The sequence below is a fragment of the Cryptomeria japonica genome, chromosome 2 (assembly GCF_030272615.1).
Source record: "Cryptomeria japonica chromosome 2, Sugi_1.0, whole genome shotgun sequence".
Taxonomy (NCBI): Eukaryota; Viridiplantae; Streptophyta; class Pinopsida; order Cupressales; family Cupressaceae; genus Cryptomeria; species Cryptomeria japonica.
Window position 1 is genome coordinate 267,089,963 of NC_081406.1, and position 24,079 is coordinate 267,114,041.

The following is a 24,079-nucleotide window of genomic DNA, read 5'->3' on the forward strand; positions in this document are numbered from 1 at the left end:
TATGATCCCTGACTGCATCCACTATAAGTTTCATGGCTTTCTCATTGCTTTCAATCCATTGAGTTTTCTCAGGTTCATTTTCAGGTTCGGTTGTCTTTCTTTAACGAAGGAGTCTAATTTATTCTCCTTTAGAAGCATCATAATTCTGAGCTTCCAAGATATGAAGTTGTTGGCTCCTTCGAGTCGATCTTCAAATCTGATCATGTTTGACATTGTGAAGAATGAAATGTGACTGCAATACTTAATAGATGATAGTCTGATGTCTCAAATTTAATTTGGATTTCCTTTTACCAGGGCTCTGATACCATGTTGAGAAATTAAATTTATATCAGACTGACGCAATTCGTTCAATGTGCAGATTTCCCTTTCAATTCGGAGTATTCATAATTTAATCCTTCCAAAATATGAATGTCAACAATGATAATGTATCAAGGGCAGTGCAGGGGTTTTCTTCCAGTCTGAAATTTGTCGATCAAGGGAGAGAGAGCATTTATTGATTTCTATATCCTTCTCTCTTGAAATCGGCAAATATATATATATATATATATGTTTAGTGGGACATGTTATGAGGGGACATGTCTCCACAATGTGGAGGCATGTCCACTCATAACGTGCCCCTTACATACCAAGGGATGCGAACTTTATTTATGTTAGTTAACTTAACTCTTAACCAATTAAAGTCGTCGATCTGTGCAAAACACATTATCAAGTTCAATTTATCAAACACGAACATATAAGTTCGATCTAATGAATATGATCATGTAAACTTTGATCTTGTTATATACAATGATGCCTTAATGATCATTACACGATACAAGGCAAGAGAAGAATAGAATCTGATCACACACAGATTAATGTAGAGTTTCGATCAGACATAAGGATGATGGCTTGCAAAGTGTTTGAAGTGATTATTCTTATAAACACAAGGAAGGAGTATGTGTGTATAATCAATATTAATGGTCACTCTTATATCTGACCGAAGCTACTATGCATCAACATGTTTCAACATTCAATAGGTTGGTTTCGTTAAAGATTTACAAACTTAGTATCTTGGAAAAATAGACTTGATAAAAATGTTAACAAATATATTGGAAAGTTAAACATAACGGGTAAGGGACCCTTAATCCCTCCTTTGCCTATATAAAAAAATGTCCAATAAGTTGCTGCGTAATGTTAACAAAGAACACTCGTAATAATAGTGACCAAGTTTCAAACTATTGTGGCTCATAATCTCTATGGAGATATGGAATCATTATGGTGTAATAAGCATGGTATATAATTAAGCATGACCAATGCTTAAGAATTCAAAATGTGGTCTAAGACTACCTCACACAACACTGCCCAATCCAATCCCAACAAAAGAATGGCATCTAATGCGTCTTTATACCTCCTTAAAGACAACCCAAAACTTACAAGATTAAAGAGAAGCTTTATATTTGAAAAAATAATTAAAAAGATATGCACATGTAAGTTTTAAATTACTTTTTCAAATCTAAAGCTTCTCTTTAACATACAATGTTACGTAGCAAGCTTCTACAATGTGTATGATGAATACTTTATTATTTTTAATTAATATTTTATCTAGTGTCACTTATTAAGCTTCTACAATGTGTATGATGAATACTTTATCAATGCTATGATATGAATATTTGAAATTCTTCTATATGTTAAAAATATCCATATGCTTTAATAGTCATCCCCTGAAAAATGGTCGAAAAGTAACCCATACTAGAAAGTAGAAACACATCTTGCTGTCCCCGTCCTTGAAACTTGGTGGAACATAGCTATTGCCATATGGTTGGGTAGAATTGAAGCAATATTCTCGAACATGTAACTGTTTGATCCATGTTGTTTGTTGCCTTGTGACATAGTTCCACAATTACCCTTAAAGCCATTTATATACAATTTTGGTTTGCCCATCCATTTGTGGGTGGTAGCTAGTGCTTGGGGTAAGCTTTGTTTCAGCCAACTTAAAGAGTTCCTACCAAAATAAATTGAGGAATTTTACCATCTTTGTCACTTTGATGTTTCTGGGTAGTCCATGTAGTTTAAGATTTCTCTAAATAAGAGATCAACTACTCAGGGTGTTCTATATTAACAAGATATGGAATTAAAATAAGCATACTTGGTCTATCTACTACCGCAAATATGCAATCGTTTCCTTGTACTTTCAGAAGCCCCATGATGAAGTCCATTGAAATACTCTCCCATTTTATATTTGGTATTGGTAAGGGTGTTGGAAATATTGTTGTCATTGATGTCAAAGGAGAGTAGATCAAAATCATTGCCAAAGGCTAAAGGCTGCTAGTTACCCTCTTCATGCATTTATTAAGATGAAAAAATTTGTGACCCTCATTTATGGCTGCACTTTAGTATTTTTATTGGGCCCCATGAAGTATTTCACTTGAATTATGATCCAATATGCAAAGTGGCCAACCCCTCTTGAAAAATGTTATTTAATATTAATTGGGGTCTATGTGGAGTGGTCTGACCTTCTTGATATGGCTGCCCAAGTTAGGAAGAAATTAAAATAACATAAATTTACTTACCTCCTTTGAAGGATTGCATCCCTTGGGTGAAGTGGCATAAGGAGGGTATAAAAGAAGATGAGAAGGGAAAGTGGATGGCAAGCAATTAAAGAAATATCTTTCAGATTAATTATAAACTTTCAAGGAGATTCATAGCTGATTTATAGAAGACCTTCAAGAAGATTCATAGCAGACTTTCAAGGAGATCTATAGCAGATTTATAGCAGACTTTCAAGGAGATTCATAGCAGACTTTCAAGGAGATTTATAAGCAGATTTTATGAAGGGAATTCACATGATTATCATGATTTGAAGAAGCAAGAATGAAGAAGATGAATGTTTTGCTTATTTGGAGGTTGGTACCTCTCACCAAAAGAGATTGTTGTCTCTTGCCAAGTTGGTAATTAGTGGTGGGGATTGGCATCTCCAGTGTATTGGTGCCTACAAAGATTTGTAAAGCAGAATTTAATTGTTGGCTGGATTTGGACAGTAGATCCACGTAGTCTTTTCTCCGTAGTTTTCTCATAAAAGGGTTTCCACGGAAATCTTGTGTCTTTTAGTTGGTAGATCTTGTGTGATTGCTATTTTCATGGTTGTTGGATTCACATATTTTATTTTATACTGGTTCAGCCCCCCTCTCAGTATAAGTGTGTTTGCTCATCAAAGGGTTGTAACAAACCAGTAGGAAATGTTTGCTCTATCTTGTTTCTTCGAGAAACCATACATTCCATGATATACTTCAACACAGCCCCTTTGAGGCCTTTCCAAGAGAATCTCTCCCTCATTTTTTTGTATGTTTTATCATATCCTTGATGACCTGTCAATGGAGTATCATAGTATACCCTTAAAACTTTTCTTTCATTTTCGATCCTGGGATGAGATATATTCAGTCTTTGTAGAGAATGAGCTCCTCCACCACCTTGTACTTGTCTTGTAGCTTGCCTTCTAATATATCATTGGCCACTGCATCTTTGCCATATTCAGCAAGTATCTAGAAACTCTCCTTTAACAATCTACTGGGCTGCAGAGACTTCATGTCTTCAATTCAAATACAGCAATCAGATATATTACAAAGCAGCTAAAAGGATTTTCATTCCCAGAATATATATCAATTAGTCCGGCCTTTGCATACAAAGATGCAAATATATTGTTTTATATATCTTCTTAAAAAGGCAACAATTTAAGGATGATCTTTAATTATATATTCTACTGCTTCCAATTCTAATCCTTAATGGGATAAAGCTTCTTAAATTTGTAGTAATTTCATGATTCCCTCTTTTGTAAAAACATCTCAGAATTACTCACTAAATTTATAAGGTTCCCCCTGGACATCTTTTTGTTTTTTAATAAAAATTCTGGTATTTACATTCCATAAATTCTGCCTTACTGGTGTGGACTGCATCAGCTGAAGTATGGCTGTTTAGGTGATTTTGTTATAATATGTTTTGTTTCCAGCAGTCTTTCACAGAATTCATATATAACATGAACTTCTGCAATATAATTAGCTATCAAAAAGCCAAAAGTACATCTAATCTCAATTATGCAAGTCTTTGTAATTGTCGAAGGTAACCTAATAATGAGTCAGTTTACAATGATAAAAACGTAAGTTACTCTGTTGGTACAAATAACACTTCTTAAACTGCAAGATTCATGGTGCTAATACACACTACTATGAAAAAGAATACCTTGGCAAGATCAGATAAGAAAGAACCATGCTGTGCAATCAACTTTCCAAATGCTTTTCTCTTAAGTGCCCTTTTGACCATCATTTCAATACCACGTTCTGCAGCACCAATCAATCTCATACAATGGTGTAATCTACCCGGACCCAATCGACCCTGTAAAGCATTCAACAAATTTGTTAGCTGTAAGATTCTGACTTCTTTATGCACTATGTAAATATTTCTGAGTTGTGTCCACTGTTAATTTGTAATTTCAACATCACAAAGATGACAAGTGAGACCATTTAGGCTTGAGGTAGTAATCAAGGCTAGGGCTTTTTTATTTTGTTCCATGATTTTTTTGTTTATTTTGTTAAGTAGTTTCTTGTTTAATCCTGTGCATAACATTCCAGAACTTCTCCAATGGAAGGCATTCAGTCTTTTTACACTTCCATACAACATAAATTTTGTCAATACATTTGCATTCCAGGGCTTAATGGAAATGATATGTCAAGGAAGAAAAAATATGAAGAGAAAAATCCTTCAAAAATATAATCTCCAAATTAGAGGTACCATCAGACTTTAGTTGCAAAATTAGCTATTTCAATAAAAACAGTTTCTAGAAAAGACCTTTATATGGAAACAATGAACAATGATCCTATGACAAGAAGTTCTGCATGCAATTAACCTTTTCTTTTATCAATCCGTCATTGATCACCACAATGACTAGTTTAATTCTACTTTCCTGTCTCTCCAAAAGAAAGTTCCTATTCTAATTAAGCACAAGACTATTGAAATAAATCACAACAAACTTCATCAAACGCTATCTATCATAAAGTGTCAAGGAGATTTGATCTCAGGACATTGATCCATCCAAACAACAGATAGTGGAATAGAAATAAAAAGCACTTTTCTTTTGATCTGTGCAGCACAAAAATATTCAGCTCAATTCATTTTTGTCTTTTAGACAGTAATGACCAACATAAGCACAACTCAGTACCTCAGTGACTGCACACGCTACCATTCAACAAAGCTGACAATGTTGTAGTTGACAACGTAGAAGCATTGTATGGGATAAAATGTGATAAACACATCTAGTCAGTGCCTGGCACCCATGCTGTGCCAGTCAAACCAGAATACTAGGTTATTCAATAACCCAGTCAAACCAGGGAAGAATTTGAACAACCCAAATTTAAATTGCAGGCTATTCCCTTTTTCTCAAATAAACCTTATGTGCATTGCTTATAAAAGCTTCTTTTTTCATTTCTACATTTTGTCAAATTCACAATCTAGGAACAAATATTTCCAGATTTACATAGCAAAGCCAAAAAACTTAACAAAGGGATCTTGATCAACAAATAAGTGCAAATTTTGGCATTGCAGATTTACAATCTTTTCACTTATTTTACAGCTGCAGTGTGGAAGATGTAAGGGCTTTTTCAGATATTTTGTTTCAGTTTACGAATTTACTTTTTTAGCTTTGTTGAGTTAGGGTTAGGATTTAAATTATACTGTCAAAACTCACAACTCACAAAACTTTTGGCAGACCCAATTTTGTCTTGGACTCAACAACTTGGCAAAAGTTGTCATACTAAAAAAATACTTAAATTCATTAAAAATAATTAACATGCAAAATACAATTACTAAACCAATGAAATGAGCTTGTAGAGTCAAAGAAGTGTTTTCTTTTAGAAATGAAAAATCACAATCTCATTCAGTTTACAACATTTTACATTTTTCTCTTTCCTTAGACACCCTAGTAATGGTTGGGGTCCTACTCCTTTATGCTAGTTGTGGCAGTGGCTCTACCCTCAACATTTTACATTGAATTAGGGTTAGGGTTTAAACTATACTTTCAAAACTCACAACTTAGCAAAACTTGGCAGACCCAAATTTGTCTTCGACTCAGCAATTTGGCAAAACTTGACATATTAAAATTTTAAAAAATACTTAAAATTCAGTAAAAATAATTAAAATGTAAAATACAATTACTAAACCTATAAAATGAGCTTGTAGAGTCAAGGAAGCGTTTTCTTTTAGAAATGAAAAATCACAATTTCATTCAATTTACAACATTTTACATTTTTCTCTTTCCCATAGACACCCTAGAAATGGTTGGGGTCCTACTCCTTTATGCTAGTTGTGGCATTGGCTCTACCCTCAAACTAAAAGGTAATGACCTCCTTAAGACTCTACCTCAGCCATGATCTTCTTTGATCCAATGCCTCTCACTTTTGCTTCTGTTGCACACATCTCTACTTGCCTCTCAAATTCAACAATCTCTCTTCTATATGGATCAATGCAATCCAAGCCGATCACCTCATGACAAATTGAGCCCTACACTTTTTGGAAGAAGATGAAGGTTGCATTGCATGAAGAAAAGGTTACTGAGGTATTTTAGTGTCAATCTATTGCACTTCTTTATATGAATGTAATCACAAAAAATAAATTACACTCATATCTAGAAATGCTACAAGAATGAGACAAAATTCTAAGGGCTGTCCTTTGAAGATTTGAAGCTTTTCCACCATAGTCTTTCAACCATAGTTGCAAAAGAAAAAGATTCATGAGTTTGTAAGTAAGCAATAATTGCATAGATCAAAGATGTGAGCTGAATTGAAGGTTCTCTCTTGGATAGCTAGTGGTGAAGAACCTTCCCTCAACATGCTTATCTCCGCAACTCTTCCCTAATTAGGTCTTGTTGATGTGTTTTTATGCACTATGCAACACGGAATAAAATACTAAGTACTATATCCTCTCTTGAACAAAATCATCCCAAGTGCTAAACTGTGTGATTGAATGGGATGACTCCAAGGTTCCGAATGTCAAGTCTTGACATGTTCTTGGATAGACTCAGTGATTGTGATGTGATTTGTTGGAATCACAAGGGAGACTTACATTGATACTTGAATGTCTGAATGTTGCTGGAACATGGAAATTCACTTAGCTTAAAAACAAAAGGAAAAGAGAGATAGGGTTTAGGAAGATAGTCTAATCCTAGGAGTGTAAGAAACTATGAATGATTTTGTGAAACACTACTAGACTTTGCTTTGCAATGCAAAGCTACAACTCCACAAAGTTTAGTGTAATCTTCGAAGCTAGTCTTATGATATTCAAATCACCAACAACAACATAGACACCATCAAGGGGATGCATATCCATGAGCAAATAGCAATCAAAGTTAAGTTTATAAAGAGTTTAGTTGATCACGCAAGATACTTCACAATCAATGAAATAATAGTATTATGAACCTATGAATTTCACCATTAATCATCCATGATAGCTTCCATCCATCTAATCAACACCATCTAACATAAGGATATAACAAGAAGCCATGCAATTATGTAGAAGAAACAACACATTCCACCATAAATTCAATGATAAGGATGTTTATTTACAAGCTTGGCAACAATTTCTGCCTTTTCCTCCTACTCTAGCTGCTATTTAATCATTGTCTACTATTGAACTATTGACTATTAACCTTAACAAATGAGTGAGCGGAGCCTTATATAGTGCTCTCAATACAATCTGAATGGTAAAGATGGAATCCACATAAATGGCCAAGATTGAAAGATAGAAACCCACACAGTATTTAATGCTTGACCAATGATAAAATTACAATAAATAGGCAACATATCCTTCCTTGAATGTCGACCAATGGATGATGGGGTTAGGTACATCGAACTTTGTGCTTCCAAGTGGTAGTTATCCTCCTTGATAGATGAGTAAGTGCATTGAATTTGGATGCCTTAACTTGGACTTATGCGATTGGATAGGTGATAACTAGGCACCACCTCAGCTTATTCATTGTAACTCATCACAAAGTGTCTGTGATCCAAATAATATCTCTTGATACTCAACATTTCCAAGGGCCTACAATGATGATGATGGGAGATATTCCCTAAATGCACCATCTTCTAACTTTGATTAACTCTTCTAGAATTGTCTCCTGCCTTGATCACCTTTGCATTCTCTATATCTTGTGTGAAAACTCCTCCATCTTGGATGCATTTCACTTCCCAACCTTGGAATCTGTTATCTTGATTGGCCTTGACCTCCCTTGATCTTGAAATTCCCTTTCTTGGATTGCTCCCTTATACTAGCAATGATTCTTGGATTTTCATTGTTGAAATTGTGAAGTATGTACATTGATCTCCTCCTTGTCTAGAAGTCTTGAATATCCTGACATTGTAAATCAACCTCCCATGTTGTGGTTGTATCCTTGGAGTTGTGAGGCTTGAGTTCTTGTCTTGATGTTGATTTTGCACGCCTTAGAAAACTTGATGTTGAGATGCTCTCTACCGATCCTCCTCCAATAATGTCTTGCATATGCATCCCTTGATGAGTTCTATCTCTTGATTGTCTTCTCCATGAATGTCTTGAATAGATGCCCTATCTTGAATATGGATATTGATGTGCAAGTCCTCCATGATATTAATTCGCCTTGGAGTGTAGATTCATGCTGACGTTGCATGTACCCCATTGCTGGCCTTAAACCTGGAAAAAAACACAATTTCACATCATACATTATGGATCAAATAAAAATAAGACCAATCACCTAACAAGCCAGGCTCCTAAAAAACCTTTCAACGTGGAAATAACATCAATGAATGCAAATCTGAAAATGACTTTCAAAACTGGGAACTATCTTGAATCAGGTCTGCAGCTTCAAATCAGTCCCTAAAAATGGCAAAAATGCACTGAAAATGACACCAAATCTGTAAGTCATGTCTACAGTTTGCCCTTAAATGCTGATTGATTTCATCCCTCTTAAATCTAATTCTCTGCAGGTCTGCTCCTCCAGATGTTGTCTTGAATTGGATTAATTGATGTTTGAATTGAATGTTTTGATCTCTCTTTTATATGCCTCTTTACTCTTGACTCCATCTCACATCAATTAGGTCGGCTGGGTAGGTGGATTCACCTATAAGTACATATTAATAGAGTCAAGCCTGCACCTTCAAAACACAATCCAAGACCTTATTATTCATTGATATCCTCTGCATCTTGGGATTAAGTCTGTTTTTAGGATTCTACACCTGATTTTCAAATCCAATTTTGACCGATTTTTCACTCCTTAGGGTCTGGTCTGTATATATTTTCTAGGTAGATTTTGGATGTGCCTAAGGACTGTTGAGGTGGGATTCAAAGGGTGGTTGGGACTGATGAAGAGTGCATTTGGAATGGTGTCATGGACTGATCGGGGATTTTGGAGTGCAAGGCTGTAATGTCCCCTTTTTTTAGGTGACATGAGATGAGCAAGGGTTGACCTACCATTCGAGGTCCCGTAGGTCAACGACATGGTTAGGGGACTCATTCTGAGGGTCATGGAGCTTTGCAGGGGCTCTGTGAGCCGTTTCGGACCTTCGGACAAGGTCTCCTATTTTTTAGGGAGAACTGGCAGTTGGCTAAATGACCACCTGAGGGACCAAGGAGCAGAGCAGGATCCTTTTGAGCAGTTACAGGTGTTTGAAGAGAGGTTCCTACTTTTTAGGGAGATTCCCTACCTTCTAGGAGGTTGTGGTAGTTTCCATATTTGAGGTTCCACGGGACCATACTATGGTTTCAGTTTCAAGAAGATTGGATGTGTTTCCTAGTTTCTAGGAGCATCCCTAGATTTTAGGGATGGGACTGCCAGTTATATTCATGATTGTTTGGTTATTTTGGGCTGTTATTGGATATCTGGAGATATTTTAATATATTTAAATATTTCCTAAGTTAGCGATTTAATAAATTAAAATAAGGCTATGTATTTAGTCATTTCGGAGTAATAAGGGGTTTTTGGCTTCATCTGGGTTGATATGCCTATGTGTTATAGCTCGTTGGAAAGGTCTTGAACTTTGCTACATGATTCTCACCTTCCAGAGTCTTTTTGGATGCCTGACGCTATTTATTTGCAATTTAGTGTTATTTTCCTATAGTTGACGCCATAATTAGAAAATAACGCTCTTTTCATAATGCGCCAACTTTACTCCCTTTTAGGGTTTGGCTTGGAAAGGAAAGGAGATATAAGGAGATGAAGACCTAATTGTTCATTATCTTTTTACACAATCAAACTTATTTGTGAATTTTCTCTGAGTGAGTGATTCTTCATCTGGAACGCATACCCCAAGATCTGGACTGGCTGGGATGTAGCCCTCAGCAGTTATTGGCATTGGATTCTTCAGGCAGAGTGCATAGTTGACAGAGATTGAGTACGCCATTCTTCATTGTGGATTCAGGTTGCAGAGTAAGGGTTTCAGCATGGCAGATTGTAATATCCCCACTTTGAAATAGAATTTAATAATAAATGATAATAATATTCCCACTTTGAAATAGAATTTAATAATAAATAATAATAATAAAATTAAAATATAAAATGATATAATTAAATATGATTAATTAAAAATTAATTAAGTTAATGAAAAGTCAAAAGACATGAAAGGAAAAGTTGTGACTCCCTCAACAATGATATATAAAAGGGAGAAGAAAACCTCATTTGAGGGGGGGATAATTTGGTAAGGAGAAGTGCAGATCTGATTTAAATAATAAGTGCAGATTTGATTATGAAAGGTTGTGTCCCTTTCAAATGGTAGAAATAATGAAGAGTTGCACTCTTTCAAAGGATGATAATGGTGAAAGGATGTGTCTCTTGCCAAAGGGCATACATGATGAAGAGATGTGACCTCTCCCTCAAATTGAGAGATATAAAGGAAAGGAAATAAGGGAAAAAAGGGGAGGAGGGCGGACGGTGGAGACAAGGTAAGGGAGAGCGGTCTGCAGAGGTAAGGTAAGATACAAGGTTTAGTTATTAAATAATATAAGTGATACAAGGTTTTATTTATATTAAATAATATAAGTATATTATTTAATATGTAATGTCATTATCATAATAATGTGTGAAACTCATTAATATTAGCTACTAAGTAATGTGTGAGGTTCGTTAATAGGTGATGTTAATTGTAATCTAGTGAATATATATATATATATATATATATATATATATATATATATATATATATATATATATATATATATATTCAATCAAACAAGGAGTAACATAATGATTATAAATATAGATATTGATTATAATAGAATGAAAGAAGTTAAGGTTAATGAATGTAATTAATGTATATGTAATGTTATGATAATGAATACTTTAAATGAACATATTAATGAATGGTTTTCAGATATTAAGGAATAAGTATAAACCGTATGTTAATGAATTTGTATTAACATATGTTAACGAGTATACGTATCAATGAATAGTAAGGATATAAATTAATAAATGTAATGTTCATTAATTAATGTGTAATGTTCATACATATTGGTAATGTGTAATGTTCATTAATATGTGATATTAATCGTAGTCTAGTGAATGTATATATATTAATTAATGTGTAGCAATCACTAGTCACTAAACATAGGTAAAAGATATAATTTGTTAATTGTTGTATACATAAGTTTGCGTATTAAGAAAGATTAGGAAGACAAAGGTATGTTAAGAGATGTAATGCATATGTAAAAGATGGAAGATTATATATATCTATGTTAATTAAGAATACATTAAGAATTCATGTTAACACAAGGGATAGTTTATGAATTGAAACTATTATGAAAATGTATGGCTTGGTTGACTAAAACTCAATCAAGAAGAGAAGGATTTGGTCAATTCCCCTTGAGGACTTGGATGATGGAGGCATCACCCAAGACAAGGTAAGGCAAGGGTCTTCCTTGGTTGGCTTGGGTATAAGAGGTTATACCCAATACAGGACTCAAGGTTGGGCCGATCCCCTTTGAGGACTTGGATGATGAAAGCATCACCCAAGGCAAGGAATAGACAAGGGTCTTCCTTGGAGGGCTTGGGTGTAAGAGGTTACACCCAAGACAGGATTCGAACTCATCTTCGATTTCCTGGAGGGCTTGGAACCAAGGAGTTCCAAGAGGGCAAGCTTCACGGCTGCCTAAGGACATCTTGGAACCAAGGGGTTCCAAGAAGGCGAGCCTCACGGCCGCCTAAGGACATACTTTGTATGGCATTCGTATCCTTTTTATTAGATAAAAATTATGATTATGTTAAATAAACATTGAAGTTAGAGTGCAATTTAAATTACTTATATATATATCTATATGTTTGTTATGTTCTAACAATCTATTCTGCAAGTTAATGATCTCTAAATAGTAGGGACATTACACAGATCGATTCTTCAGCTTGGGCGTGATCCTTGCAGCCTTAGGGCTGCCATTTGCAGCAGGTACATCCCACGTGGAATGTAAGGAATGCATGTATTCAGCCTTAGAGGTATTCTTGATTCATGATATATTATTTTGTGAAGAACTTGGAAGTTGCAGGTCTGCAATTTACAACAACAAGCAGGTTTGAGACGGAAACCTCAGATTTGGTCTTCAGGAGGACGGAATCCCTTCTACAGGAGGCACGTGGAACACATCAAAAGCTTGTTTCAGGCATATTGAGGGTCATTTCAACAAGCAAACTCAGTAATCATTAGCAGCAAGGTCATTACATCAAATCTGAGCAAGAATACATTCAATTTCAGTGCATTACTTGTTTCTTTTGGCAGCTGTACTGTTTCCCAAGGGGGCTGTACCATTACAGATGGCTGTGGAGTGATAATAAATAAAATGGAGGGTTTTAACTCCATTTCTTGTTCTTAACTTCATTGTTAGGACCAGCAAGGATTGTGTAGAAGAAATCATAGTCATCAGGCTTGAATTGAGATTAGGGTGAGCAAAACAATGAGGATTTAAGGCTAAAATTGTATAATTTTGCCTGGCAGAATTTGGATTTCCAGCTGGTAATTGGGTTTTTGGCCCAATTTGTTATTGGTAATTCATTTGGAGGTAGTATAAGTGTATTGGTACATCTAGACTGCCCTTGTACCTTCAACTCATGCCTGTATCCATTTCTGGATAGCAAATCAGCAACAAACCCCAGTGCTGGATCCGTGGTATGTTTCTAATTGTTTTGGTGAATGTATCTTCACTCCGAGTTGAATGTAATCTGCTGTCATAAATAAAATCAGAAGCTGATATCTTATTTTGAGTTGAATTCTATGTTATTATTGGTTAATGGTTGCAATCCCCATCACCAAAAAATAAACAACACTTTTTGCATCTTCTGTCTAGTCTCTAAGAACACCAAAAGGCTCTGAAAGATAGTTTATTAATTAAAACTTATATAGGGCAGCAAAGAATCCATTTAGGGATCTTTCAATGGTATCAGAGCTTTGATCTTGCCAGCCTGTTGGGTGAACATCAAGAGTTCTAATTCAGATTTGAGTTTAGTTTGGTTGAAAATCAAATTGGACTTCATGACAGGGTTGTTTAGAAATAAACAAGCGGGAAAAGAATTTGAACAAACACCTTCAAGGAGTTCCAGACAGTCTAAGGGTACAACTCCTTCAACAGGTACAAGGAGAAGGTCTCCTGCCAAGACATTCAATGATACGGTTATGAACAACTATGATAAGTATTGCTTTCTTCCTAAAAAGATACGTGACCACCTTTCCTTCACACAATTCATGGGTGTACTAGTTGAAGATGACTTGATGTTTTCAAGTCCAGGTCATCAACCAAGAACAAAACAAGAGTCAATTGAGAGCAAGGGAAGCTAAGGAAGAGGAGCAGATATGATGTTTACCAGTGAGATTGGTAGGAAACTATTTGAAGATTTTGAGAGACATGTAGATCCAATTGGTGCCTCTTTGGTTGGTTACAACGCTGTCCCATCATTTTTGGTGGAAGATGTGAAGGAAGAGTTTGTAACTTCAAGCAATACACAAGACATTCATGAGAGGTTTGATAAGTTTTCGGATTGCCCAAAGACTGATTTTGAATCAGCAATTGATGAAGAACGTGAGGTTGAAATGGACAGCGTAAGTTTGGATTCATTTGTCACACTACTTCCTCTTCTCAATTGGGAAGACCACGAGGAAAGTCAAAATTTAATGGTGTGTAGTGAATCCAAAGATTTGTCACCACGGTATGATCATAATTCTGAAGTCCATAGCAGCAGTGACATAACTTCTCTTCCTCAAGATATGACAGCCTTTGGTCATGAAGAGAATAAAGATTTGCATTCTACATTTGCGGGTGCTTATGGTACAAGCATGGGTTATGCTGATGCAAATAATAAAACTCACCATAAGTCTGATTTTGTGTACTTTGGGGCAGCTGGTATAAAACATTGCCAAAAGTTGAACGAAGATTGGTTACATAGAGCTGCCCAAGCAAAAACACTTGCTGCCCAAGCAAGACACCACCTCCAAAGAGTCAAAGAGTGTCACAATCGGTTAGATGACGCAAGGATACAAAGAGAATCATCCATTAGATCTTTATTTCTTCCAAGGGAAGAAAAGGACAGCGAAGATATATTGAATGGAAATAAAAATCAGTTTGATTTTCTGAGTTTGATCAGCAATTCTCCTTTATCTAATGAGTCAAATTTGAAACCTTGCATTGAGAACATTCAAGTTGGAAGACTAGGTTTGAAGTTGATGAGTTGTTAGGTGGCATTCATAGTGGACCAGCCACTGAAGGTTTATCCATGTTGCAGAACAAAAACATCTACTATTCCTTTGTGGACTTGTCACCTCTTTCATATGGTAGGGCAGCGATGTACTTATTAATTGGTGACTCGGTTTTCTTAGAGGTGACAGTGGGCTATGAAGATCAGTGTGTAAGAGACTATATTTGGTGCATGGCTAAACAATATATTTATTTGGCATCCTCCAATGAAGACATACCAACTTGTGGAGAAATTGGGCAAGTTGCAGCCGCTGATCAAGGGTTTTGGAGAGGTTTCCATTACACTTTGCTTGTTGGAAATTGTCTTATTGATGGGTCCATTTCAACATTGAAGATTGGCGGTATTTATGGTTTCAATTGGAGTGAAACTCTCGGCTAGTTAGGTGATGCCCAGATTTGCAGCAGCAGTATAATGAGTATTGACATGATGGATAAATATGACAGTGCAAAGATTTGGGATCCTGGTATTGACATGTGTGGTGTGTTTCTTTAGTGGATCCATGATGAATTGTTTCACTTTGGGTATACAAATGTTTATATCAGAGTAGCCCAGCGGTTGGGTGAAGTAACGTTTATCAGATTGATATGGGATCCAGTGAATTGGTTCTCAGCGTGCAGGTGCAGATTGTTTGAGGGCAAGCAATCTTTAGGAAGGGAAGATTGTAATGTCCCCTTTTTTTAGGTGACATGAGATGAGCAGGGGTTGACCTACCATTCGAGTTCCGGTAGGTCAACGACATGGTTAGGGGACTCATTCTGAAGGTCATGGAGCTTTGCAGGGGCTCTCTGAGCCATTTCGGACCTTCGAACGAGGTCTCCTATTTTTTAGGGAGAACTGGCAGTTGACTGAATGACCACCTGGGGGACCAAGGAGCAGAGCAGGATCCTTTTGAGTAGTTACAGGTGTTTGAAGAGAGGTTCCTACTTTTTAGGGAGATTCCCTACCTTTTAGGAGGTTGTGGCAGTTTCCATATTTGAGGTTCCACGCAACCATACTATGGTTTCAGTTTTAGGAAGATTGGGTGTGTTTCCTAGTTTCTAGGACCATCCCTAGATTTTAGGGATGGGACTGCCAGTTAGCTCATCTTTTCCGGCATCGGTCACAGATAGGTGACAAAGTTATATTCATGATTGTTTGGTTATTTTGGACTGTTATTGGATATCTAGAGATATTTTAATATATTTAAATATTTCCTAAGTCAGCGATTTAATAAATTAAAATAAGGCTATGTATTTAGTCATTTCGAAGTAATAAGGGGTTTTTGGCTTCATCTGGGTTGATATGCCTATGTGTTATAGCTCGTTGGAAAGGTCTTGAACTTTGCTACATGATTCTCACCTTCCGGAGTCTTTTTGGATGCCTGATGCTATTTATTTGCAATTTAGTGTTATTTTCCTATAGTTGACGCCATAATTAGAAAATAACACTCTTTTCATAATGCGCCAAATTTACTCCCTTTTAGGGTTTGGCTTGGAAAGGAAAGGAGATATATGGAGATGAAGACCTAATTGTTTATTATCTTTTTACACAATCAAACTTATTTGTGAATTTGCTCTGAGTGAGTGATTCTTCATCTGGGACGTAAACCCCAAGATCTGGACTGGCTGGGACGTAGCCCTCAGCAGTTATTGGCATTGGATTCTTCAAGCAGAGTGCATAGTTGATAGAGATTGAGTATGCCATTCTTCATTGTGAATTCAGGTTGCAGAGTAAGGGATTTAGCATGGCAGATTGATTTTTCAGCTTGGGCGTGATCCTTGCAGCCTTAGGGCCGCCATTTGCAGCAGGTACATCCCACGTGGAATGTAAGGAATGCATGTATTCAGCCTTAGAGGTATTCATGATTCATGATATATTATTTTGTGAAGAACTTGGAAGTTGCAGGTCTGCAATTTACAACAACAAGCAGGTTTGAGACGGAAACCTCAGATTTGGTCTTTAGGAGGACGGAATCCCTTCTACAAGAGGCACGTGGAACACATCAGAAGCTTGTTTCAAGCATATTGAGGGTCATTTCAACAAGCAAACTCAGTAATCATTAGCAGCAAGGTCATTACATCAGATCTAAGCAAGATTACATTCAATTTCAGTGCATTACTTATTTCTTTTGGCAGTTGTACTATTTCCCAAGGGGGCCGTACCATTACAGATGGCTGTGGAGTGATAATAAATAAAATGGAGGGTTTTAACTCCATTTCTTGTTCTTAACTTCATTGTTAGGATCAGCAAGGATTGTGTAGAAGAAATCACAGTCATCAGGCTTGAATTGAGATCAGGGTGAGCAAAACAGTGAGGATTTAAGGCTAAAATTGTATAATTTTGCCTGGCAGAATTTGGATTTCCAGCTGGTAATTGGGTTTTTGGCCCAATTTGTTATTGGTAATTCATTTGGAGGTAGTATAAGTGTATTGGTACATCTGGACTGCCCTTGTACCTTCAACTCATGCCTGTATCCATTTCTGGATAGCAAATCAGCAACAAGCCCCAGCGCTGGATCCGTGGTATGTTTCTAATTGTTTTGGTGAATGTATCTTCACTCCTAGTTGAATGTAATCTGCTGTCATAAATAAAATCAGAAGCTGATATCTTATTTTGAGTTGAATTCTATGTTATTATTGGTTAATGGTTGCAATCCCCATCACCAAAAAATAAACAACACTTTCTGCATCTTTTGTCTAGTCTCTAAGAACACCAAAAGGCTCTGAAAGATAGTTTATTAATTAAAACTTATCCAGGCCAGCAAAGAATCCATTTAGGGATCTTTCAAAGGCATGTGTTGTGGTTTTAGGGAGGCTAGACATATGTTGTGGGTGAAGGGTGGAGAGGGATGTGCCGTGGATTGGAGTGTGCAAGGAATGTAGGGAAGGATATGTCATGGAGAAGAGGGAGTGAAGGATGTTGTGGTGATGAAGTGGATGTTGTGGATTGGAAGGAGCAAAGGATGTGTTGATGTTTTTTTTACGCATAGGGGAACGCAGAATAAAATACCCAAAAGTATCTTATCCTCTCTTGAACAAAGCTTCTCAAATACTTAAGATTGGCTTAAGGATCACTTGAGATAACTCCAAGGTTCTGGTATGTCAAGTCTTAACGTGTGGATAAGCACAGTTGGTTGATGCGGTTGCTGGTATCACAAGGGGACTTACGTTGAATTGTCGAATGCTTGAATCGCTGGAACTTGGTCATTTGATGTTGCAATCTTGCAATCTTGTGATGCTTTTTTTTCTAAACTAACTTGAGTTGAAAAAAATGGCAAAAGATAAAGGGTTGGGAAGAGTCTATTCTAAGACCTAGAATGTAAGAAGATAGTTTAATGATTAGCTGGAATCCTATCGGGCAAGGTCTCACCATCAACTTGAACAATTTGACACAAACTCAACGCAATGTTCTAAGGACATTTCAAAGATATTCAAATCATTACCATCAAACATTGCTCACCATTCAAGTTAATGCGTAAACAATGGACGCATAACAATTTGAATTTAATCTCATATCACTTCAATGGACCACGTAGGGTGCACTCACAGTCAGCAAGAGGCTAGTGGTATGGACTAAACGGGTTCCATGCAAATGCATTCAATAATTTCCTCCATGCAATCTAATCAACATGAAAGGAAATTGAGAAGTAGAAACCATGAGATTTGTTGAAATAATGCATTTCACCATAACTTCAATGAAAAGAGTATCTCATTTACAAATCTTTAACAACAATTTCTTCTCCTCCTAATCTATTCTAAATTCTATTCTATTCTTCTCCCGCTACTAACTATTCTATTCACTATCTATATTCACTATTGCTATTACTATTAACCTTTGCAAATGAAGAGCTTGAGCCTTTTATAATGCTCTCAATACAATTTAATGACTCAGATCAATTTGAGATCAATGGCTCAGATTTTACAATGAAAACACTAATTAGGATTTGTTACAACAAACTCAATTCTGGCCAATGAAATAATTACATCATTTGGACACATGTCTCCTCTGGAATATTCAACCAATAGATAATAAGGGTAGGTGCCTCAAAGTTTGTGCTATCACGGGTGAGTCAAGTACATTGCATCTAGACATGCTGATGTGGAGCTTCTTCGATTGGTAGAGATAGTGACTAGGATGATGACTAAGATTCGACCTTCAACTTGCACTTGTACTTGGTAGATCATCATGGATGAATATTTCTTGATACTCAACATTATCCAACTTAATCGATGATAATGATGATCTTCTGAAACTATCCTCTTGAGGGTTTCAATCATGGAGGTGCAAGGTATAGATCTCATCTTCCTTTTAGTCTTGAAGTATTGGTGTTTCCTTGGAACAAATTTTTGATGTCACCGCTGCTTCTTTCTTTTGGAATTCCTTCTTTGTGACTCCTTGGTGCAATGAGAGTTGAGATTCATCTTGGGCATTCTATGCTTGTAAACGAAGTTTTCTTCCTTGCATGGTGTTGTAGATCTTACAATCTTTCTCCTTTCGCTTTGCAACCACCATCCTCTCCCATTTGCAAAACAAAACAAACATGATATCAAATACATAATATATAACCTTGATAGTTCTTCTAACTTGATATATCCCTTGATTTTATGTGTTTTGCAGGTTTGGTAAGAGGATTTAGAGAGAATTCGCTCTCATGAAGGAGTTATTGAAGTTGCTTTACGCTCCTAGAGAGGAGCTCTTGAAGTTCACCCTACCCCCTGATGTTCATGAAATTACCCTTAACTTGCCTTTGAACTCACTTTCATTCATTTATCTTCATTCTATGAGCTCAACTTTAAAGCTTTTGGTCATTAATTGATGATTGCATGACGAACTATCTTTAGGAGAGGCCTCTATAGGAATTTCACTCTGAGAGTGCTACTCATGAAGTTCGCCTTGACTTTGCTTCACATGAAACTTCTACCTTCATCTTCTTAATTCAAAATGAATCTTTCCAAACATCAAATCAGTTCAAGGTAGTGGTCTTGTAATTAATCTTGCAAATTCGCCTTCAATGGAGTAGAGTTCACTCACTTGAAACTCGTTCTTGAAGCTCAATTTATGAAGTTCACTCATATACTTCAATTTGTGAAGTTCACTCATCTAGGTTGATTCTTGAAGTTCGCTCATCTTGCTCCCAACATGAAGTTAACCTCTTACTTGCGTTTCATTCAAAATTATTCTGTCTTAGGCATGCTTAGGCATCAAATAAGCTTTAGGAAATGATCTATTAGCAGTTTTGTATCTTATTGTCGGTAAATAATACAACTTCGCTCTTCTCCTTCAACTCATGAAGTTCGCTCATGTATGCTGATCCTTGAAATTCGCTCATGTCATTCAATTCTTGAAGTTCGCTCATTCCATTCAATTCTTGAAGTTCGCTCATGTCATTCAATTCTTGAAGTTCACTAATGTCATTCAATTCCTGAAGTTCGCTGATCTCCTTTGATTCTCGAAGTTCACTCATCCTCAAAACACGAAATTCGCTCATGTGGCTTCATTCTTGAAGTTCGCTGATCCTCTTGAGAACATGACGTTCGCTCTTCTACTCCATTTTGTGAAATTCGCTCATCTTCCTTCCATCATGAAGTTCACTCATATACCTCACTTTGTGAAGTTCGCTCATGTATCATGAATCTTGAAGTAGCCCTCTAACTTACCTTTCATCATTCAAATTCAAATTTGTTCTCTATCAAATTAGCACAAGGAAATGATCTATTGGCTGTTTGGCATCCTATTTTGAGTAAATGAAACAAATTCACTCTTCTCCTTCAACTCATGAAGTTCGCTCATCTATGCTGATTTGTGAAGTTCAACATGAAATTCACTCATGTATGCCAAAACATGAAGTTCGCTCATATGGGCTGATTCCTAAAGTTCGCTCATATACCTCACTTTGGTAAGTTCGCTCATGTAATGGAGTTTATGAAGTTCACTCATGTACTCCAATTCCTGAAGTTCGCTTTCCTTCTTCAATTCTTGAAGCTCGCTTTCCTAGGACTGATCATGAAGTTTTCTCCTGGACTTTGAATTTCGCTACTCTTGCCTTGAAGTTCACTCATGTACCTTAGTTCATGAAGTTCGCTCATGTACCTTGATTTGTGAAGTTCGCTCATGTGGGCTGATTTGTGAAGTTCGCTCATGTGTCTTGATTTATGAAGTTCGCTCATATAGTTTCATTCTTGAAATTAGCTCATCTTCTTGAGATCATGAAGTTCGCTCTTATACTCCATTTTGTGAAGTTCGCTGATGTAGCTTGATCTTTGAAATTCGCCCATATAGCTTGATTCGAGAAGTTCGCTCATCTACCTTGAAACATGAAGTTCGCTCATGCAATTGAATTTGTGAAGTTTATTTCAAATTGAATCAACTCAAGGCAAATGCTTTCAAATCCCTTTTGCTCTTCCATCGTTAATTTCGCTCATCCACCTCAAGTCATGAAATTCGCTCATATACCTTCAAACATGAAATTCACACATCTCCCTTCATTCTTGAAGTTCGCTCTCCTAGGGCTGATCATGAAGTTCGCACTCCTAGGGCTGATCATGAAGTTCGCTCTTGGGCTTTGATTCTTGAAGTTGAATTTTTCTCCTCTTGCCTTGAAGTTCGCTCATGTACCTTAGTTCATGAAGTTTGCTCATCTACCTTGAAATGTGAAGTCGCTCATACGTCTTGATTCTTGAAGTTTGCTGATCTACCTCCATTCTTCAAGTTCGCTCTTGTTATTGAGTTCATGAAGTTCATTTCAAGTTGAATGCTTTTAAATCTCCTTCGCTCTTCCATCATGAATTTCACTCATCTTCATGAAATTCGCTCATCTCTCTTCATTTTTGAAGTTTGCTCATGTGCATCAAATTGTGAAGTAAACCTCATGAGGACTTGGAGATGAAGTAGATTTGCAAAATGAGCTTATTGCCAATCATTTTGTTGCATTTTGATTCAATCTTTAGACTTTTTCATTCAAACATTCAAACTCATATTCACACATAAACTCAAACAAGGCACTCAAGGGAAATTTGCCCTCCTATCTCTCAACATGAAGTTCGCTCATATAGCCTAATTCTTGACGTTCACTGCCTTATAGCCAAACTTGAAATGTGCTCTCTTAAGGCTTTAACATGAAGTCGAGATTTTGGGGCTTGGAGAATGAGGTGAATTGAAATCAAATATTTCCTATTTGCTCATCACCTTGCTTCATTTTCTCCATTCAAACTTACAAGATAAGGTTCCTTGAAACAACTTCGATTGAGCTCGCGATTGACCCACACGACCTTTAGACCCTATGAACTTACTCACTTCACACTCAGACAAGGCTCTTCACCTGACTCCTGACTTTTGACCACCTATACCCCTCTAATGCAAAGGCTGATAGCTAAGGACTCAAAACACAACCCCAGAAAGCAGGAAAGAGGTGGGGGTCCCCATTTGCAATGGGGCGATGTGTGAATACCTCACAACAAGATGTAAGGTGGAATGGAAGGGGTGATCGGGATTTTAAGGTGTTGAAGCACATGTCATGGGATGGGAGGTGTAAGGGATGTGATGAAGGATGCTTGCCAAAGACATGTTGTGGTTTGAAGGGTGTAAGGTATGTTGTCAAAGACATGTCGTGGATCCAATGGAATGAGGGGTGTAATGTCTTTTTCCTTAATCTTGAGGACTTCACTTAAAATTCTTTCAAGACATTATCATCCTCCATCACCACACTTTGTTCTCAAAATTTCAAGTCGACTTGCTATGCTGTGAATTTGGGAAGGTGAGGCATATGCCTTAGGAGGGATTGGGGATTTTAAAGGATGAAGGATTGAAGGAAGTGGAAGGGTGGAAGAAAGGATGGACTCCCTACTTGCACTATGAGCTTATCACCTTGTTGCTTCCACCTGTTGCTGGTGTTTTTACACAATATGCAACACAAAATAAAATACTAAGTATTCTATCCTCTCTTGAACAAAGACTCCGCAAATGCTAAGTTGCGTGATCAAGTGGGATGACTCCAAGGTTCTGAATGTTAGGTCTTGATATGCTCTTGGATAGACTCAGTTGTTTGATGTGATATTGTTGGAATCACAAGGTGGACTTACGTTGAATGCTCAAATGCTTTGAGATGATGTTGGAACGTGAAAATTAACTTGATTTGATAAAAAAGGGAAAAAGGATAGGGTTTAAGGAAGCTACTCTACTCCTAAGAATTAAGAGTGATGGATAATCTTTGATGAAACTCAACTAAGCTTTGCTTTAACATGCAGCGAACATCTCCACAAGGCTAGTACGATCTTCTAAGGATAGCTTTATGATTTTCAAATCATCACCATCAAGTTGATGCATATAAATGAAAGAGCGATAATTAAAGTTAAGCTTGGTTGAGATGGATCTAGTTGACTACGCAAGGGACTTTACAATCAGCAAGGCATTAGTTGTAATATCCCAGTTATTTATTTATTTTTTTAAGGCCAACAATAGTCATCAACAAGAAGATAACCCGTTAAGGTTAGAAATCATAAACTGAAACATGCTGGGAAAGTAACCCTTCTACTTTCTGATCACCAAGTGCCCAATGTGGGAAGGTGAGAGCATACGGTGTTGAGGGGATCATTAGCTTAATTAACTGAAAACAATACAATGCTTGGGCGGCAAGCTAGCCCCTTCCGCTTATCCAACGAGAAGGCAAGAAAACTTGGCGGTGAACCAGCCAAGTGAGATACACAAAAATACGAATCACTCAACCGCAATATTTCAGCGGGAGGACTGCAATTACATAACAATCTCAACTTGACCGCTTATGCAACGGGAGGACCATTACACTTAGATATCACTCGACCACTTATGCAGTGGGAGGACTGAAATTACAATTTGCTTGATAATAGGCAGCAAGCCAGCCTCTTCCACTTTTCAGCAGGATGAGAATTACAAAACAGAACTGGTTAGTAGTACTACTACTTAACCTTACAAAAAAAGAAGATATGAGAAGAGAGTAATGTTGATTATCCCAATAAGAACATGAATTTCTGCTAATATCAAATCTGCAGGCTGGAGTTGCAAAACCAGCAGCCTAAGAAAACTCTAAAAAGCTCATAACTCTCTCAATACACATCCAAATCACCCAAAATCAGTCCCAAACCCACACTAGACTAACTGCAATGACAACCAACCAAAGACATGATGCCATAACTCCCTTATTAATTTTGCACACATCCCAATGTAATTCAGAAACCCACGCCTAGCTTAGGATTTTCGATTTTGTCTAGAAAATTCAAAGCTTAACTAAAGATTCCACAAACTTACAATGTATATCGCCAGTACCAGGAAGGATGAAAGAGCCGATACCCATAACGGTCAGTCGCTTCAGTAGAGAGGTGTGATCGAAAATGCACTTCAGCCACAGGCAAA

The 24,079-nt window shown here is 36.9% G+C and overlaps 1 protein-coding gene across 1 annotated transcript in view; it reads right to left on the minus strand.

Moving 5' to 3' along the window:
- The window catches only part of LOC131056070 (probable acyl-CoA dehydrogenase IBR3), a gene marked incomplete in the record, with an annotated part of 256,769 nt that overhangs the window by 20,959 nt on the left and 211,731 nt on the right, over positions 1–24,079 (minus strand). Inside the window, 1 exon segment of the mRNA XM_059216575.1 lies at positions 4,213–4,365. Within this exon segment, the coding sequence (XP_059072558.1) occupies positions 4,213–4,365 (153 nt within the window).